Source organism: Aethalodelphis obliquidens, unplaced genomic scaffold (genome assembly GCF_003676395.1).
Source record: "Aethalodelphis obliquidens isolate GAN/ISIS:26980383/991018 unplaced genomic scaffold, ASM367639v1 scaffold65, whole genome shotgun sequence".
Classification (NCBI taxonomy): Eukaryota; Metazoa; Chordata; class Mammalia; order Artiodactyla; family Delphinidae; genus Aethalodelphis; species Aethalodelphis obliquidens.
In genome coordinates, this window is record NW_020838009.1 from 5,612,255 (window position 1) to 5,629,768 (window position 17,514).

Sequence of the window (17,514 nt, forward strand, 5' to 3'; positions counted from 1 at the left end):
GTTTACATTTGTTTGCTTACTACTTGTGTACTCTATCTTAGTATGTATATTCTACCTTCATATGTCATATGTAATGATGGCTTAGCATTGAAATCTGTAAATAAGAGAAAACCATTATGACTATCTCAATAGATCCAGTTAAAGTATTTATTAGAATTTAATACCCATTCATGATAAAAACCCTTGATAAATTAGGACTAAAAAGGAATTTCCTTAAGGTGATAGTTTCTATGTAAAACCAAATAAACAAAAGACAAGCATCTTCCAAAAAGAGGAAAATTCATTTCCCTTTAAAGTCAGAAACAAAGGGCTGGTTTTCCACTATCAGTGCTTATATTAAAAATCGTGTCAGAGATCCTAGCCAATTTTATAAGAAATAGAAAGTAGTAAACTCATTATTTGTACATTACGTGTTTGTTTTTTAGAAAGCCCAAATAAATCTAAAGAGAAAGTACCAGAAATACAGGGTTTTGTTAGGTGGTAGGTGTAACATTAATTTTCAGAAGGCAGTTGCATTTCTTTATAGCAGAAACAACTAGAAAACTGGAGGACATCTTTTACAATACCAAGTACCTAGGAAATTAACAATGTATGTTGAAGACCTCTTTAAGAAATAATTCTTAAACATTAAGAGATAACTAAGACCTCAAAAAATAGACATGTTCGTGGCTAGGCAGACAATATCATGAAGATGTCATTTGTACCCAAATAGACCTACAGATTCAAAGCAATTCCTATCAAAAATCCCACCAAGTTTTCTCTTGGAACTTATTAAAGTGATTCTAAAGTAAAAGATAAAGGAGAGCAAAAGGCTAGGACATTTCAGAAAGGAAGGAGCAGGGAGGTGGGCATTTTTCCTGCTGATGTTAAGACTCACTGTGAAGCCATGTTAATTAAAATAGTGTGGTATTAGCTAAGGGCTGTACAGAATCCCAGTAGATTAGACCAAAATGCCCAGAAAAAGCCATGCATGAGCTGAACTTGGTATAAGAGTGGTGGGACACCACACTGGGGAAAGGAGACTATTAGATACTGAGAGCACAACTCAGTGTGGAAAAAGGTGAAAATTGATCCCTATGTCATACCATAGGGGAAAAAAATTAATGTCTTAAATGTAAAACAAAAGTTTTAAACTCTTAAAAAAAAAAGATGATTACTGCTTAGACCTTGGGATACAGAAGGACTGTTTAAGACACAAAGCATTAACTGAAAGTATTATTGATGAATTTGTCTATTAAAATGAGGCATTTTAAACCAAAAATACCTTAAGGTATCTTCAAAGAAAGGGAAAAGCCAAGTTTCAAACCAGGAGAAGTTACAGTGCAAATCAAGACCATAGTAAAATACTATTTTACACTCATTCAATTGGCAAAAATGTAAAAGTTTTGCAGTATCTAGTGTTGGAGGGATTCCACACAATCTCTTAAAGTTTCCTGATACTAACCAAAAGTGGTTCAATCCTTCAAATGCTTTGGTAATTAATACCTTTTAAAGTTGGACTTTTAAACATCCTATAATCCAGAAATTTTACTCTTAAGTGTATACCCAAGACAAACTTGCACATAGGTGTAACAGGAGACATAGGAATTTTCATAGCATTGTTTACAGAAAGCAAAAATCCAGAAACCACTCAAGTCCCCACTGAAGAATGATGGGTAAATAAAATGTGATATATTACAATGGAATAGAAATATAGTGATCAGAACTAGAGATCCCTACAGACAACAAAATAGAAGTACCAGATAGTAAGCCAACACCTTTTTGCAAGTCACGTAGATGGAATTTATATGAAGAGAAGGCAGGGTAGTGATGACAAAATTCAGTATGATATCCTTAGATGGGAAGAGGCCAGGCATGTGGTACCATATGATCAAGGCCTTGACTTTTTTAGACATAACTAAAAGCAGGCTATGTGTGAGCCAATGCTGAGAGTCTTATGAACCAAGAATTATGATTAATCCAATTTCCTGTACCTGAAGTCCAAAGTCATAATTATGAACCTTTTTTATGACCACATGTTAAAATCGGGAGTTTTGGCAATGATTTGTTTGTTATTTTTTTTCTCCATGCACATGGTTTATTCTTAAAAACTTTTATTGAATATTTAGGAAAAAGTCCAAAATACAGGTAAATGAGTCAAAAGAGGTAATCCTTTTTAAAGATAATTATACAAATTGCTTAATTGCGACTTTAGTTCTAAGTAACTCAGCTTACTAGTATGGCTGACCATTTCTAATGTAGATGGTTAGTTGTTCCATGGTGTTTCTAGATAAAACACCAAAACCATGATTCATGAAAAAGATTTTTAAGTTGGACTTTTTTACAATTAAAAATTGTTCTGCAAAAGACATTGTTAAGAGAACAAAAAAACAAGCCACAGACTGGGAGAAAATAGTAGTAAAACACATAAAAGACTTCTAAATATAAAAATAACTCTTAACTGTATGAAAACAACCCAATTAAAAAGTGGTCAAGGGGCTTCCCTGGTGGCGCAGTGGTTGAGAGTCCGCCTGCCGATGCAGGGGACACGGGTTTGTGCCCCGGTCCAGGAAGATCCCACATGCTGCGGAGCGGCTGGGCCCGTGAGCCATGGCCGCTGGGCCTGTGCGTCCGGAGCCTGTGCTCCACAACGGGAGAGGCCACAACAGTGAGAGGCCCACGTACAGCAAAAAAAAAAAAAAAAGTGGTCAAAACATCAAGACACCTCATCGAAGATATACAGATGGCAAATAAGCAAATGAAAAGATGGTCAACATAATATGTCATTGGAGAATTGCAAATTAAAATGAGATAGCACTACATACCTATTAGAATAGCTAAAATCCAAAACAACACCAAATGCTGTTGAGGATGTGGAGCAACAGGAACTCTCATTCATTGGTGATGGGAATGCAACATGGGACAGAAGAAAGTTTGGCAGTTCCTTAAAGCTGATCAGAGTCTTACAACCTAGCAGTTGCACTCCTAGGTATTTGTCAAATGAATTAAAAACTATGTCCACTCAGAAATCTGTACCCAAATGTTTTTAGAAGTTTTATCCATAATTGCCCCAAATTGGAAGCAACGAAGATGTCCTTCAGATGTACCAGTAAACTGTGGTATATCTATATAATGGAACCGTATTCAGCAATAAAAAGAAATGGGCCGTCAAGGCACAAAATAACATGGAAGAACTTTAAATATATTGCTCAGTGAAATAAGCTGTCTGAAAAGGCTTGCTACTATATGACATTCTGGAAAACGCAAAACTATAGAGACATTAAAGAGTGGTGGCTATGGGTTTAGGTAGAGGAAGGAAGGAATAAATAGGTGAGGTAGAGGAAGGAAGGAATAAATAGGTGAAGCACAGGGAATTTTAAGGCAGTGAAACAGTCTACGTGACACTGTAATGGTGTATACATAACAGGATGCATTTGTCCAAACGCAGAACTGTACAACACAAAAAGCAGAACCCTGGGAATTCCCTGGTGGTCCAGTGGTTAGGACTGGGCGCTTTCACAGCCAGGGGCCCAGGATCGACCTTGATTGGGGAAGTCAGATCCCACAAGTCACGAGGCACAGCCAAAAAAAACCCTAAGGTAGACCTTGGACTTCAGTTAATAATATTGTATCAATACTTGTTTATCAATGATGACAAATGTACCATACAAATCCAAGATGTTAATAATAGAGGAAACTGTGTCAGGGCAGGGGTGTATATGAGAACTCTTTGTACTTTCTGCTTAATTTTTCTGTGAACCCGCCACTGCTGTAAAAAATAAAGTCTATTAGTTAAAAAGACAAGGAAAGTGGCTGTCCTCTGTTGGTAGGTTCAGACAACTCTGTAGAGACCCCTGCAGAGGATGCCTGGGACTGCTTCTTCTGGCTTTCTGGTTTGGTCTACTTTTAGGTAGCATAGCACACCTTTCACCTTAAAAAAAAAAAAAAGTCACGTTAAATTTCAGGGCCATGGGACACCACTACATACAGCAGAGTCTGTAGGTGTACTGTCTAGTAGAGTAACCACTAGTTTATACGTGGCTTTTTAAATTTAAGGGACTTCCCTGGTGGCGCATTGGTTAAGAATCTGTCTGCCAATACAGGGGACATGGGTTCGAGCCCTGGTCCGGGAAGATCCTACATGCTGCGGAGCAACTAAGCCCGTGCGCCACAGCTACTGAGCCTGCACTGTAGAGCCCATGAACCACGACTACAGAAGCCCGCGCGCCTAGAGCCCATGCTCCACAAGAGAAGTCACCGCAATGAGAAGACTGCACACTGCAACGAAGAGTAGCCCCCGCTCACGGCAACTAGAGAAAGGCTGCGCGCAGTAAGACCCAAGGCATCCAAAAATAATTAAATAAATTTATTAATTTTTTTTTAAATTTAAATTTTTTTAATTTATTCTTTTTGTGGTATGCGGACCTCTCACTGCTGTGGTCTCTCCTGTTGTGGAACACAGGCTCTGGACGCGCAGGCTCAGCGGCCATGGCTCACGGGCCCAGCCACTCCGCGGCATGTGGGATCTTCCCGGACCGGGGCACAAACCCATGTCCCGTGCATCGGCAGGCGGACTCTCAACCACTGCACCACCAGGGAAGCCCAGGAGTAGAGCTTTTGATCTGAAAACCTTAGGTAAGAGAGAAGCCGGTCTAAACTTAGTGCTGTATTTCTGGGTTTTCTTAGAAAGGAAGGAGCAGAGATGTTTATGAGAGACATATTTCAGTGGGCAGTTGTTGTTGACAGGAAAGCAGTGTTTGGGGAGAGAGGCACTGAGAATTGTCTCTGCAACTATGCCAAACAGGTTGGATACAGAGTACATGTTAAATGTTGAAATTTCTCTGCATTTTTGGGTACAGGATGTGACCCACAGCTAAAGCTCAAAAAGACCCTGAAAATTCAGATGGGAAAAGGAAAAATTTGGATGGGAAAACTCTTCAATAAGTATTCATACAAAAAAGCAAAACAAAGTTATAAGTATCTTGTTGAAATCACAGAGAAGGAGGATCTGAAAAGTTGCATGTGCTTTGATAACAATAAACGAAAGCTCCTTGTATGGTACACATTATTATCCAGTCAGTTGTCACTGATATTCTCTCTACTTAACATGCTGCTTATTTATGGGTCTTTCAGATCCTGCTTAAATCCAATATGGCTTTGAGGTAGTATTCCATCAAAACATGGAAACAATAGTACCTGAAACAATTAAAGCAGACTAAAGACAGAATAAAAGAGGGCAGGAAGAAGAAAATTTGTCTTGCAAAAAACCCAGCCCTGATTGAGCTGGTTCATTTGGGTCTACTTCAGAATTATCAAGAAAAAGAGGAAAAAACAAAACAAACAAAAAGGGAGCTATGATAGAGACCGAGCTCTTCAATGAAGCAAATATCTTCTCTCCTTAAGGCTCAGGCTCAGAAATGCTTATTGTGAACGTTTTAGAGGGGACACCATGTGTTTGGCATGTATACCATACACTTTAGCATCAGAGGGCTGTGTATCATGTGCAAACGTGAGTGACATTCTGTTCTTTCCAAGGAGTTCAACCTTTAGAGGACCTTGCAACTGGACTCAAGTAATTCAAGTGCAAGTGAAATTTGTAGGGTGGGGAGAAGGGAATGGATGGATTCCTTAGGGTTGCCCAAAAAGACCACCCTCCTTCTCCCAGTGCAGGCAGAGTCCACTTCCTGCTTATCTGGATGGCAGTTGCCAGCCTCTCGGAGCCCTTGCAAGACATCTGCGCACTGGATTCAGAAAGCCCTTTCCAGTTCTCTTGTAAGGGAGTCAGGGGCATGCTTGTGTGAACGAGGCCAGCAGTGCAGCTGTTGGAGCCTCTTGGGTGCTACATTTTAGCATCCGAGGGAGGTACTGAATTTGGTGCTACAGAGGCTCAAACCAGCCCTTCGTGATGGAGGTGCCAAAACTCACTTCCGGTCCTGAAAGCACCCATACCCTTCGACCCAGGAATTTACCCTCCGGCAAAAGTGTAGGAAAAGGAAAACATTTTGTGCATGCAGATCTCATGGCTCCATTATTATTACAATCCCGAACATTGCAATTTCTTCAGGTGATGAAAATGATAATAATGAAACCTATTTGACCACAAGGAAAAATGTTCAGGAGAAAAATGTAAGGAAAGACTGAAAAATTGCCTCTCTGTAAAGTTCACAAAGATGGAAAAATCATGTGCATAACAAATGGAACGAGCAAATAACATGAAAATGTGAAAACTGTAGGATGGTGGGATTACAGGCAATATTTTTTCCTTAAAACTCTTTTTTATAATTGTTGTAATGTACATGCTCAACACACTCCCTCCCAAAAGAGGAGAAAGAAAAAATATAGTGTATTTGCAAGTTACTTCAAATGTTTTTTTCCAAATAGAGAACAGCGTTGGTGTCTTCAGGCACTATATATAATTAGTGGGTTGGCAAGTCTATTTTAAAACTAGGAAATCTTCCTCCCCCTTCAACTATCTCATGCCCACACCCCTTCCCATACACACATCAGCCCTACACCCTTCCCCCCAAAAGTTTTCTCTTTACATGGTTTTTATCATCTAGGCTTTCATTAGCTTGTGAGTATTCAGGGGAAGCTCCTGGCCCATTGCTCACACAGCCCATGCTCAGAAAATAAGGAAGCTGCTGTGCAGTATGCCCAGGGCCTGGATGGGGTGGGGGGCAGGGGAGGAGGCTCACTGGTTATTGATTCATTGCCTTTAGTCAGTAGTTTCTTATTATTTACTTAAGTATTTATGGAGTACCTATTCTGTGCTAGGTGTTTTGCTGGGCGTTGACAAAGCTACACAAAGAATAAGAAAGACAGTTCCTGTCTCTAAGGGGAGGGGCAGGGCCAGTACAGAACAAGTAAATAGTTTATTGCCCTGCAGCTAAAGAGTCACTAGAATTCTGTAGGTATTAGGTGCTGCCTGGAAGAGTAACCAAAAGTGGGGTCCGGCTGCTCGCTGCTCAAAAGCCAATAAAGAGGCAAGGTTGGTGGAAAGGAAAGTTTGCTTTATTTTGGATGCTGGCAACGGAGGGGCGGGGAGGAGGGTGGACTCCTGTCCGAAGGCTGACTCCCCCCACTGACAATCGGGGGCAAGAGCTTTTACAGACGGAGGCGGGGGGCTACATGCAGAAACAGCACAGTCAGCTCCGACAGTCATCTTGAACTTGGTCATTGGTGGTCTGATCAGCGTCATCTTGATTGTTTTAGCTAGAATTAATCTTCAGTTCCAGGGTTGGTTTCTATTTCTTTGAGGCCAGTTCTCTGCATTGTGGCAGCTTATGTCATGGCTACAGTCTGGTCATCATGTGGTTAACTTCTTCCACCTGGTGCGGGTTTCCGTACCTACAAGACAGATCACAGGATATGGCTCAGAATATTATCTGTAGCCCTTGAGGGGAAACTAAAGGTCCTTGACTTTGCTTACTGACTGAACTATTATTGTTTAGTCCTGTTTGCTTTTCTTTGCTTCTGCATTTTCTCACTTCTCTGATTAAACTTATCCTTTGGCTAAAGTTTTTCCACAGACAAAAGGCAGGTGGAGGACATGGGGGGCATAGACCATAGCGTCCTGCTCCATTTCAGAAGGCTTCTTATTATAATAAGGCCACAGAACAAGAGTTGGGACCCTGTCCTGTTTCTTTTCCCCTTTCTGGAACCTGCCAGAATGAGTCAGAACATCTACCACTGCCAGAGACTGCCCTTCATCCCCCCCCCCCCCCCCCCCCCCCCCGCCAGGGCAGACTTAACCAAAACTGAGGTCTACCCTTGGCACAGACACTCGGGGCAGGAGATGAGAGCCGAGAACAGGTTGAGCAAGAGGGAGCCCCTTGCAGGGTGACCACTGGTCAGCTCCAACCATCTGGACCTAGGGAGGAGGTTCAGCAGCCAGCCCTACTTGTAATACCCCCTCATCTCAGGCCTTCTGGTTTCAGGCCCTCTTATCTCACATGATGCCACCAACCCAGCCTCTCCTCTCTCCAAGCCAAACTGCAGGGCAGCCTCCCTAACTCTGCAGAGTTGTGTGTATGTATTCTTTTTTTAATTAAAAAATTTTTTTATTAACTTTTTGGCTGCATTGGGTCTTTGTTGTGGTGCACTGGCTTATCATTGCGGTGGCTTCTCGTTGCAGAGCACCTGCTCTAGGCGCTTGGGCTTTAGTAGTTGCAGCACACAGGCTCAGTAGTTGCAGCACACGGGCTCAGTAGTTGTGGTGCACAGGCTTAGTTGCTCCTAGGCATGTGGGATCCTCCCAGACCAGGGCTCAAACCCATGTCCCCTGCATTGGCAGGTGGATTCTTAACCACTGCGCCATCAGGGAAGTCCCAGTCACCCACAGTTTTAATACTTGATTCTAACTACAAGCTCTTTGGTACACACTTTACTGCTGATCTTGTTGAAAAGGCAGCGTTGTTTTAGAGTTGAGGACAGAGGAAGGAAGACAGGGAGGAACAGCTGGGAGACTTGGGACTGGCTGTTGACAAATGTGTTTGAAGAATGAAGATGACTGAACCTGATTTAGGGAGCAGGATAGTGGATGAGAGGAGATATGGGCAAGACATTGCAGGCAAAGGAGGTGCAACTTCTTATTTACTTTTAGGTCTTTCCATCTATCACTATTATTCATTATGAAATGTTTTTGAAGGGAAACTGTTATGTTTACAAACCTTAGGATGATTCTGCCACCTTTAAAAATAATTTCTAGGATTTTGGCTTAAATTGGTTTTCAAATTTATTTTCAGACAGCTCTGCTTGTGTATCCATTAATTCTTTAACTTTGGACTCTACTGTCGCAAGAATTCCCAAGCAAATTAATCAAAAGTCAGTGTTGCAAATACTGGTTTGTGTATTGATGAGTATTGTGCAGCCTATACTTTAATTTTAACCCACTTAAAGAAATAATTTTGTTAGGTTTCTAAGAAATTGCATTTCTATTATAAATGTATTTTCAGACAGTGCTGACCACTTTACCTTTATAGCTGTGTTCTCTCCTTTTTTGATTGTCTTCTTCAAAAAGAAAAGCAAAACCCAGACACAAAGAAATGGCTACCTTTCTGGTTGGATGTCCCTGGGGGTAAAAAAGTAGTTAATTGATAACTAACTCTGTGCCAGGCATTATTTGACCATCACAGAAATCCTGGAGTAGGTATTGTTATTATGTCTGTTTTACAGATGAGGAAACGGATGATTGGAGAGTTTAACTTGCCTAAAGCTAAACACTTTTGGTGCTGTCAGAGGTGGATCTCAAATCTTCCTCCTTTTTGCTGTTAGTCACCAGCATTGCAAAGAGGATTAAGGTGTAAATTTGTTCTTCTTCTCTCCCTCCCTTCCTTCATTTTTTTCTCCCTCACTCCCTTTCCCTTTCTTTTCTCTCTGTATTTTTTTTCTCAGTCTCCCCTTTCAATCTTTACACACAAATAGTTTCTTTATGCCAGGCACAAATGCTCCATAATTAATTCAATTCTCCTATCAACTCTGTGGAGTAGAAACCATGATCATCAATGTCATACAGAGAAGAAAGCTGAGGCAGAAAGGGGTTAAGTAACTTGTCCAAGGTCAAACATCTTGTCAGTGTCATTTTAACACTAGAATATGAAATAAACAGGTGAGTTATATTTTCTAGAATATTAATCTCATTAATGTAAGCCACAAAACAGGCACGACTGTTCCTTTCCCCGATAAAGTGGAAATGCCATAGCTGACAGATTAGCATGGTTTATGAAGGCAGAAAGGACGAGACTGGAAGCATTGTACCAGCCCCGGAGGCAGCGTCTGGCGTCAAAGGGTCTGCTGTGTCCCGGAAACCCAACAAGACTTCTGTTGAGCAGAAGAGCGGGCCACGCAGCCGGGGGAAAACGAGGCTGAAGTCACCAGGGGCAGAGCCTTAAACGCCAAGCTGGGGATCGCTCTCGGTAGAACCAGGGCCCCTGGGCCTGGCAGCTGGACCGAGGTCTCCCGGGAGGTGGACTCCGGGACGAGGACCTTCAAAGAGGAGGCGGGGCTGCTTGCGAAGGGTCAAAACTGTAGTGGGAGAGCCCGGAAGGACTGTGCGGGGGTGGAGCTTGCGAAGCTGGAGTGACAGGGAGAGGAGGGATTGTGCAGGGGTGGAGTTTGCTGAGGAACAGGCCTAGTGGAGGGGCGGTCTCTTGGTGGGCGGGGCACGAGGGCGGTCTATTGGTGGGCGGGGGCTCCAGGAGGGGCGGAGCCCTAGGAGGGGGCGGGCAGGGTCCTACCGTGTCACAGCGTCAGCTCTGGAGGGACGGGCCTGAAGGGGCGGAGCCCGCAGGGGGCGCGACCCTGCCTGACCACCTCTGCGAATCCAGTCCTGCTGGTCGCGCGCAGCTCGCAGCCCGCCACCCTGCTCCGTGCCACCAGCATGTCTTTCGTCCCAGTGGCCGAGGATTCCGACTTCCCCATCCACAACCTGCCCTACGGCGTCTTCTCCACCAAAGGCAACGTGAGCTGCAGTGTTCGGCTTCCGGGCGCGGGGAGGGAGGGCTTCCCCTCCGCCCGGGACCCCCACGCCACCTTCCTGCTCCGCCCCTGGCCTCAGCCCAGCCCTGCCACTTCCGCCAGCACCCGACGGAGCAGGACATCGGGCCCGTCGTTTCCCTGCTAGACGCCTCTCGCGAAGACCGCCGGTGTCATTTGGGGCCTAACGAGCGGTGCCTCGCATTCTCCTCCCTGGGGAGTGCGATGGGAGGTGGGGTGGAGGCAAGGGCCTTTTTTCTTTGGAGGGGCCGATCATGGAGAGTACTTGTGGGTTCAGATCCCTCCTGGTAGCTTTCTAGATGTGCAAGTTATTGAAATTCTCAGCCTCAGTTTCTGCAGGTTTGTGTGAGAATTAAACGCAAAATGAAACGGTACATATGAGTCTCCCTTTCGGGTAGGCAGAGCAAGTTCTCTTATTATTACAGAGGAGTTGAAACACAATCATACTGCCTACTCCGAAGTCATTTGGCTTTGTTGTCTCCCCCCAAGGCACCACGTTGTAACCGGTTGTTTTCTCCCAGGTTAGCCTCTAACCCTAGAACTCGGGAAATATTAACTGACCCGGTATTTTCAGTAGCTCGGAGGGATGAGCGCCTTTGCTGGCAGTAGAGGCCTGGGATCTAAGAGGTTACGTTTCTTTACTTCCAGCTGGCCTTCTTTCAGCTCCCTGGGCTCCCTGGCATTCCCTTGCTGATCAGAAGAAGCCCTTTTGGGCAGAGAAATGAAATTTCACTTAGTAAGTGTAGTCTGATTGGCAGAAAGAAATCTTTGAAAACTGGGGGTTTATCAACAAATATATAAGAAGGTCCCTGGGTGGGGAAAGCAGATTCCCCTGGATTTATTCATGGTATTTTGGGCTTAGCTTTCTGCTCCCAACTTTAAAGGTAAACTCCTGATTCATAGAAGCCCAGAATCTGCTTGTGCCCAAGTGTTCGGGAACTGTTTGCTAAATGGAGTTCCTGTCAGTTAGCCCCTTCCTGGAAACTGGGTTCCCTACCCCCATGGCAAAAAATGCCTAGGTCTAGAAGATTCAACATGTGGTTTCACAACTGCCTGGCCTGGCCAGTTGTTGCAAGGATGCAAAAAGGTAACACTCAGTCCCCTGGAGGGCTGCAAATACAAATAAGAGGCATGTTAAACCTTAACCTGCGTTAGCCAAGTGCACTCTGCTGGCGAGCCCTCCCCTGCACTCCTCTGACACTTTGTCCTCAGCTGTGTGTCCTCAACCTTTACTCCACAAATCCATTAGGCAGAAGCCTTTGGGGGGGGGGGTGCTCTGACTTGCTCTCCCAGAAGATTCTGGAATGAATGCCCCTTAGGGTATGGCTAGTGGCTTTCAGACTCCATGCCCCAGCTGTTCCACATTAGAATGTGCAAGGACAGCCACTAGGGAGGTTCACTGCCCTCTGAAAGGAGTGCTGGGGGTTGGGAGTGGGCCCCCTGGGCATTGCAGAAGGCTGAGGGCCTTCAAGTGGAACAGGCTGTGTCTGAAGCTATGGCTGCAGGCACTGGACATTCCAAAGGTGGTGGCTGCCTCTCCAGGCTGACCTAGTCGCCCACGCACAGCCTCCCTCTCCTCCATGCCAGTGGCCAGCCGTGCATAATTTGGGTGGAACAATAGTGAATTAATCCGGCTTTCATTTTAGTCATTCTTTTATTCAGTGAATGCTTATGAACCTCAACCCTGGGCCAGATTCTGGGCTGGGAGTTGGGGATCAAAGGCACACGGGACACCCTCCCTCCATCGTGGGTTGCTCATGGACTAGTAGAGCAGACCCTGGCTCTCTCTGTGAAGACAGGGACCGTGGCTTCTGAGAAACAGACGCTGCAGTTATCTGGAGCTGACGGCCAAGGTGCTCAAGTCCCCATGGTTCCGGCCCTGCCTCTGCCTCCAGACCCTCTGCTCTCTGTAGCCACACTGGCTGCCTTTCAGTTTCTGAAACATTCTTTTTTTTTTTTTTTTTAAATATTTATTTATTTACTTTGGCTGCGCTGGGTCTTAGTTGCAGCACTGGGGATCTTTTAGTTTGCAGCAAACTCTTAGTTGCAGCCTGTGGAATCTAGTTCCTCAACCAGGGATCGAACCCAGGCCCCCTGCATTGGAGGCGCAGAGTCTTAACTGCTGGACCACCACGGAAGTCCCAGTTTCTGGAACTTTCTAAGAGCAGTTTCCTGCCTCAGGACCTTCACACGTATTGCTCTTTCTATCTGGAATACTCTTTTTTTCCTACTCTGTGTATGCCTGATTTCTTATCACTCTTCTGGGCCCAGCTTAAATGTCACCTCCTCAGAGAGAGCTGTCCCCTAAGCACCCTCACTGAACTCCAGCCACAGTTATCGTCTGTCACCTCACCGTGTGCTTCCTTTTGCTTCTGGAGGGTGGGAACCATGTCTCTCCTCGATCGTCAGTGCTTCTGCAGCCTTCGTATACTGCTGGGCTGAAGGAGATGCTCCATAAATTGTTTCGTCTGAGTGAATGTCTGCCCTGTGTCTGGTCTGGTGATAAGAGATTTACAGATGTTAATTAATTGAATTCCCACTACAAACTTGCTGTTGTGCTACTGTCCCCATTTTATAGATGAGGAAACTGAGGCTCAGAGGGGCTAAGAGTCCTGCTCCAGGTCTCACAGCCAGTAAGAGGCAGATTTGGGGTTGCACCCCACAGCTGTGAGCTCCCAAACCCCATGCTTTTCCCTCTGTCAAGCTGGGAGGTGGGTAAAGATCTCCTTTGGACAACATTCTGTGGGATATGACCAAATGTTATAAAGCGGAGGCAATGCACACGCATTCTCTTAAAGTTAGACTTAGGATATCTCTTACTAATTTGTCTCCCTCAGGTTATACATGGGAACCTGAGGCCCTCAGAGGACCAAGGACTTGTCCAAAATGATAAGATGGTGAATGACAGAGTAGGCAGGACCCCAGGGATCGGGAGTCTAACACTGAAGAAAATAACTCCCAACAGTTAAAGTAGAGGGACTCACTGTCTCAGGTCCTCACGTCTAGGTCTAGAAGATTCAACATGTGGTTTCACAATTGCCAGGGTTTGGAACACAAGGGCAGCTTCTCGCCATTGCTTGCAGCCGAAGAGGCAGGCAGCCACTCTTGTGATTAGGTCTCTGATGTTGCTCAGTGGCCTCGGCTCCTTCCTGCAGCTTGGTGTGGGGGCCAGGGTCAGAGAAGTGGCCTAGGAGTCTGCCTGCATATCCCTTAAGTGGGCAGCCGCTGGGGTCCAGGTGGCCCAGCTCATTGCCCAGGGAGATGAGGCCCAGGGAGCTGGGAATGAGGACCGGCCTCTCCAGGCAGCTTCCTCATGGGCAGGGTCTGCCCGGGGCCTCAGGGCCAGGTGAGGGTGTGGCTCCGGTCTACCCCTGTGCACGGAGGGATAGCCATCTTCTCTCAGCCCCCTGAAATGAGCAGCCACTGGAGATAAGGCCAGCCAGTAGCCCCACCTCTAAACTCCCTGGAACTGAAAAGGCAAAGCTGGTGGTTCAGGAGAGCTGGAAGCTCAGCTCAGGACAGAGCTTTAGGAGGCCGAGTCTGCAGACGTGCTCTCAAGTTCCTTGTTGATGAGCAAATTTCAGGGCCATGTGGACAAAGGTCAGGCTTTGCCAAATATTTGCGACGTTATCACACTCAGGGCTGAAGCTGGGATTTGATGGTGCAGAAAGGAACTTTTCCTGCCTGCTCTGAGCAGTCTGGTTTCATGCTCCCCGGTGACCCGAGCTTTGCTCTGTTTGAGCCATAACAGCTCATTAGTCCAAGCCCCTGGCCCTCAGCACTGTGCCTGGGACACGCTCTGCTGTGCAGAGGAATTGCCCCCAAGGGAAGGCCTAGGTTAAACCTGAGAAATAATCCAGTTGCCCGGTGAGGTGGTGAGCTTTTCATCATCAGAGGCATTTAAGCAACACCTGAGGAGCTTTGCTGGGGACTTTGCCTGGATGAGGGGCTTGGACTAGGCCTCTTTCAACTTACCCACTCCAAGGGGTGTTTGATTTATTTTCCATTGAGGAAACACAGATTCTTTTCCCTTCTTGTCCTAGAGGCAGACATGGCACCAGGTTCTTCCCGGACAGAGATCACAGGGTCAGTTTCAGCCCTCTGAGAGGCAAAGGGAGCTGGGGTACGGTGCTAAGGATCCAGTTCCTCAGTCCCTCTCCACAGAGGGCCATGTAAAGACAAGAGCCAGGGGCTCGTAAACAGACAGACTTGCTGGGTAAGTGAGCCAAGCCCAGCTGAGGCTTTGCCCAGTGCTGACCATGCCACCTTCCTCCCAGCCAAGACCAAGGATCGGCGTGGCGATTGGTGACCAGATCCTAGACCTCAGTGTCATTAAGCACCTCTTCACTGGGCCTGTCCTCTCCCAACACCAGGATGTCTTTGATCAGGTAGGACATTGTGACATGGCTTGTCCTGGATCTCAGTGGCCTTTGTTGCAAATGCCACTAAGAAAATGCCCTTTGCCTTCCGTTTCTGAGAGAGGTAGTGCCTTGAGGGCTCAGAGGTTTTACTCGGGTAAGGTTGGGGGGTGGCTGTGAGACAGACAGGCTGGCAGGAGGTAGCCTTGGGACAGCGCAGGGTGGGTTCCTGGGTGAGAAGAGTGTCAGTCCCGGGCTTCCCTAGTGGCGCAGTGGTTGAGGGTCCGCCTGCCGATGCAGGGGACGCGGGTTCGTGCCCCGGTCCGGGACGATCCCACATGCCACGGAGCAGCTGGGCCCGTGATCCATGGCCGCTGAGCCTGCGCGTCCGGAGAAAAGAGTGTCAGTCCCTCCGCAGTCCTAGGCCCTCCCCAGTTGTCTCTGAGATGATGCTCTCCAATAACTGGTTCATTTCCTCATTTTAAGCTGGTTGAGTCTCTGCTTGTTCCAGGCCGGTGCTGGGCCCTCCGAGGGAGGGAGCCATGGGCCCTGCCCTCCAGGTTTGATTCCAGCCTGGGAAGAATGGACAGCTTGCCCCAAGTGCCCTCTGTGTTGCCACCACTTTAGGAGTCAGCCTGAAGGATACGTACACGAGTGATGGACGTGAATTTACTTCCCTGTAAACGGTCCAGTGCTTTGGTGTGCATCCTCCCTCCCGTTCCACGGAAGGAAGATGATATATATTGAGGACCTCCTATGTGTCAGGAGTTTTACACACATCTCTTGTTCAATTCTCATGACGACCCTCTGGCGTAGGAATGGAATCCTCATTAGATGGATGAGGGTCTAATCTGAAACGGGACACGATTCTCCCAGGTCACATGGCTGCAAGGACTGGAGCTGGGGTTGGAACTCTGGCCTTGAGAATCCACAAGTGCTTTTTCTGCTACACTTCACTGGCTCAGAAACCTCTTCTTAACTTATGTGAAGGGGATTGGTGTAGACTGCAGTACCCCTGCAGACCGGAGGCCCCCACTGGAGGAACGCGGCCATCTTCACTGCAGGCGGGGGCCAAGCTTAACCAGGCAGCTGTCCCAGATAGGAGCTCCCAGGCTTTGCCAATTGCAAGTCCATGAGGGGATGAAGCCCCATCAGGAAAGATGACACATCTCCCCAGCTCGATGAACAGATGACAGAACTGAGAACCAAAGTCCTGAGAGTTGGAATGAACTGGGATAAGTGACAGGGGACCCAGAAAGCTGGCCAGGCTCTCTCCTGTCAGTAGGAGGGGTAGCACAAGGGGCTTTCCCACGTGTGATCTTCTTTCTTCCTGTGCATCTTGGTCCTAGCCAGCTCTCAACAGCTTCATGGGCCTGGGTCAGGCTGCCTGGAAGGAGGCAAGAGGATTGTTGCAGAACCTGCTGTCCGCCAGCCAGGCCAGGCTCAGAGATGACACAGAGCTTCGGAAGCGGTGAGGAGCCCGTGGACCGTGGTGGGTGGGGAGGAGGGGACCTGGCTTGTCGGAAGAGGACGGTGTGGTCGTCAGGGACGTTCTGAGTCACGGGTTGGCTGCCTTGGCTTCATCCAGCCCGGACCTGGGCTGCATTTTGGTGAGAGGGCTCTGGGCCGCCTGGGATTCCCTCTCTGCCTGGACTGGGGTGTCCAGGCCATGCCTGGCCCACCGGCCCACTCCCTTGCTCACTCAGCCATTCCTCTTCAGCATCATTTGTGTCCTTGTCTGGTTTCCAAACAAGGGGTAATATAGCCCATTGCCTAGAGTGGAACCTAGAAGCGGGGGAGAGGCAACTTGTCTTTAGTGGGTGGATGCCCATCCTGGGGTGGCCCCAGGCCAGTCTGGAAGTGCTCGCTGGAGATTGTGAGCAGGACTTGGGCCATGATCTAGGCTGAGCCTGTGAATGACCAAAGCTCGACCTTGAAGCCCCTTGTTCTGTGTTTCAGTGCATTCACCTCCCAGGCTTCTGCCACAATGCATCTTCCGGCCACCATAGGTGAGTCCAGTCCCTTTACCAGGATGCACACGGAGCAGCCGGCTGCTCGGGGCAGGCACAGCTGGAGCAAAGGCCTGGCGAGCGGAGCGGGTGGGAGGGGGGTCTGCCACTCTTTTGCAAATTCCATTGTCTGTTTCAGGAAGTCTGGGCTCCTTGTTTCTTTTTCGTTTCTCAACTGGGAGTTCTCAAAACGAATTTTTAGTGAGGCGAATTTGTGTTGCATGTCTGGCGTGCTCTCCTGGCCCCTTCCGCCCACCCCTCCTTGTTCTCCCGCTCCGACCCTGCCTCGGAACTGGCCCTTCTCCAACCTGCGGAATCCAGGTCACTGACGGCATCTCCCGACCTTTCCCCTGCAGGCGACTACACGGACTTCTATTCCTCTCGGCACCACGCCACCAATGTCGGAGTCATGTTCAGGGGCACAGAGAACCCGTTGATGCCCAATTGGTATGTTCTGGACCAGTGTGTGGCTAAGTTCCAAGTCTGTCTTTACGTGCCCGGCAGCGTGTTGTCCCAGGAGCTGCCAAGTCCTCTCAGGTTAAGGAAACCCGGGAGGAAAGCTAACAATGACCATGATGTCACCACTTCTGGAAACAGTGGCCTCAGACTCTGGTCCTCCTCTCCCTTCAGCCCTGGACCTGCTGTGGGATCATGGGGACTTCCCTTAAGCTCTT

At 47.3% G+C, this 17,514-nt stretch overlaps 1 protein-coding gene across 5 annotated transcripts in view; it reads left to right on the forward strand.

The window, feature by feature from the left end:
* Positions 1-10,221: 10,221 nt before the first annotated feature.
* FAH (fumarylacetoacetate hydrolase) overlaps positions 10,222-17,514 on the forward strand; it is a 32,738-nt gene continuing 25,445 nt past the window's right edge. For 2 of the 5 annotated variants that reach the window (XM_027089294.1, XM_027089291.1), the window contains exons 1-5: positions 10,230-10,438; positions 14,751-14,861; positions 16,181-16,302; positions 16,791-16,840; positions 17,197-17,287. In XM_027089294.1, the coding sequence (XP_026945095.1) occupies positions 10,358-10,438; positions 14,751-14,861; positions 16,181-16,302; positions 16,791-16,840; positions 17,197-17,287 (455 nt within the window). In that variant the 5' untranslated portion in view covers positions 10,230-10,357. The other 3 variants (XM_027089289.1, XM_027089292.1, XM_027089293.1) reach the window with 3 other exon arrangements.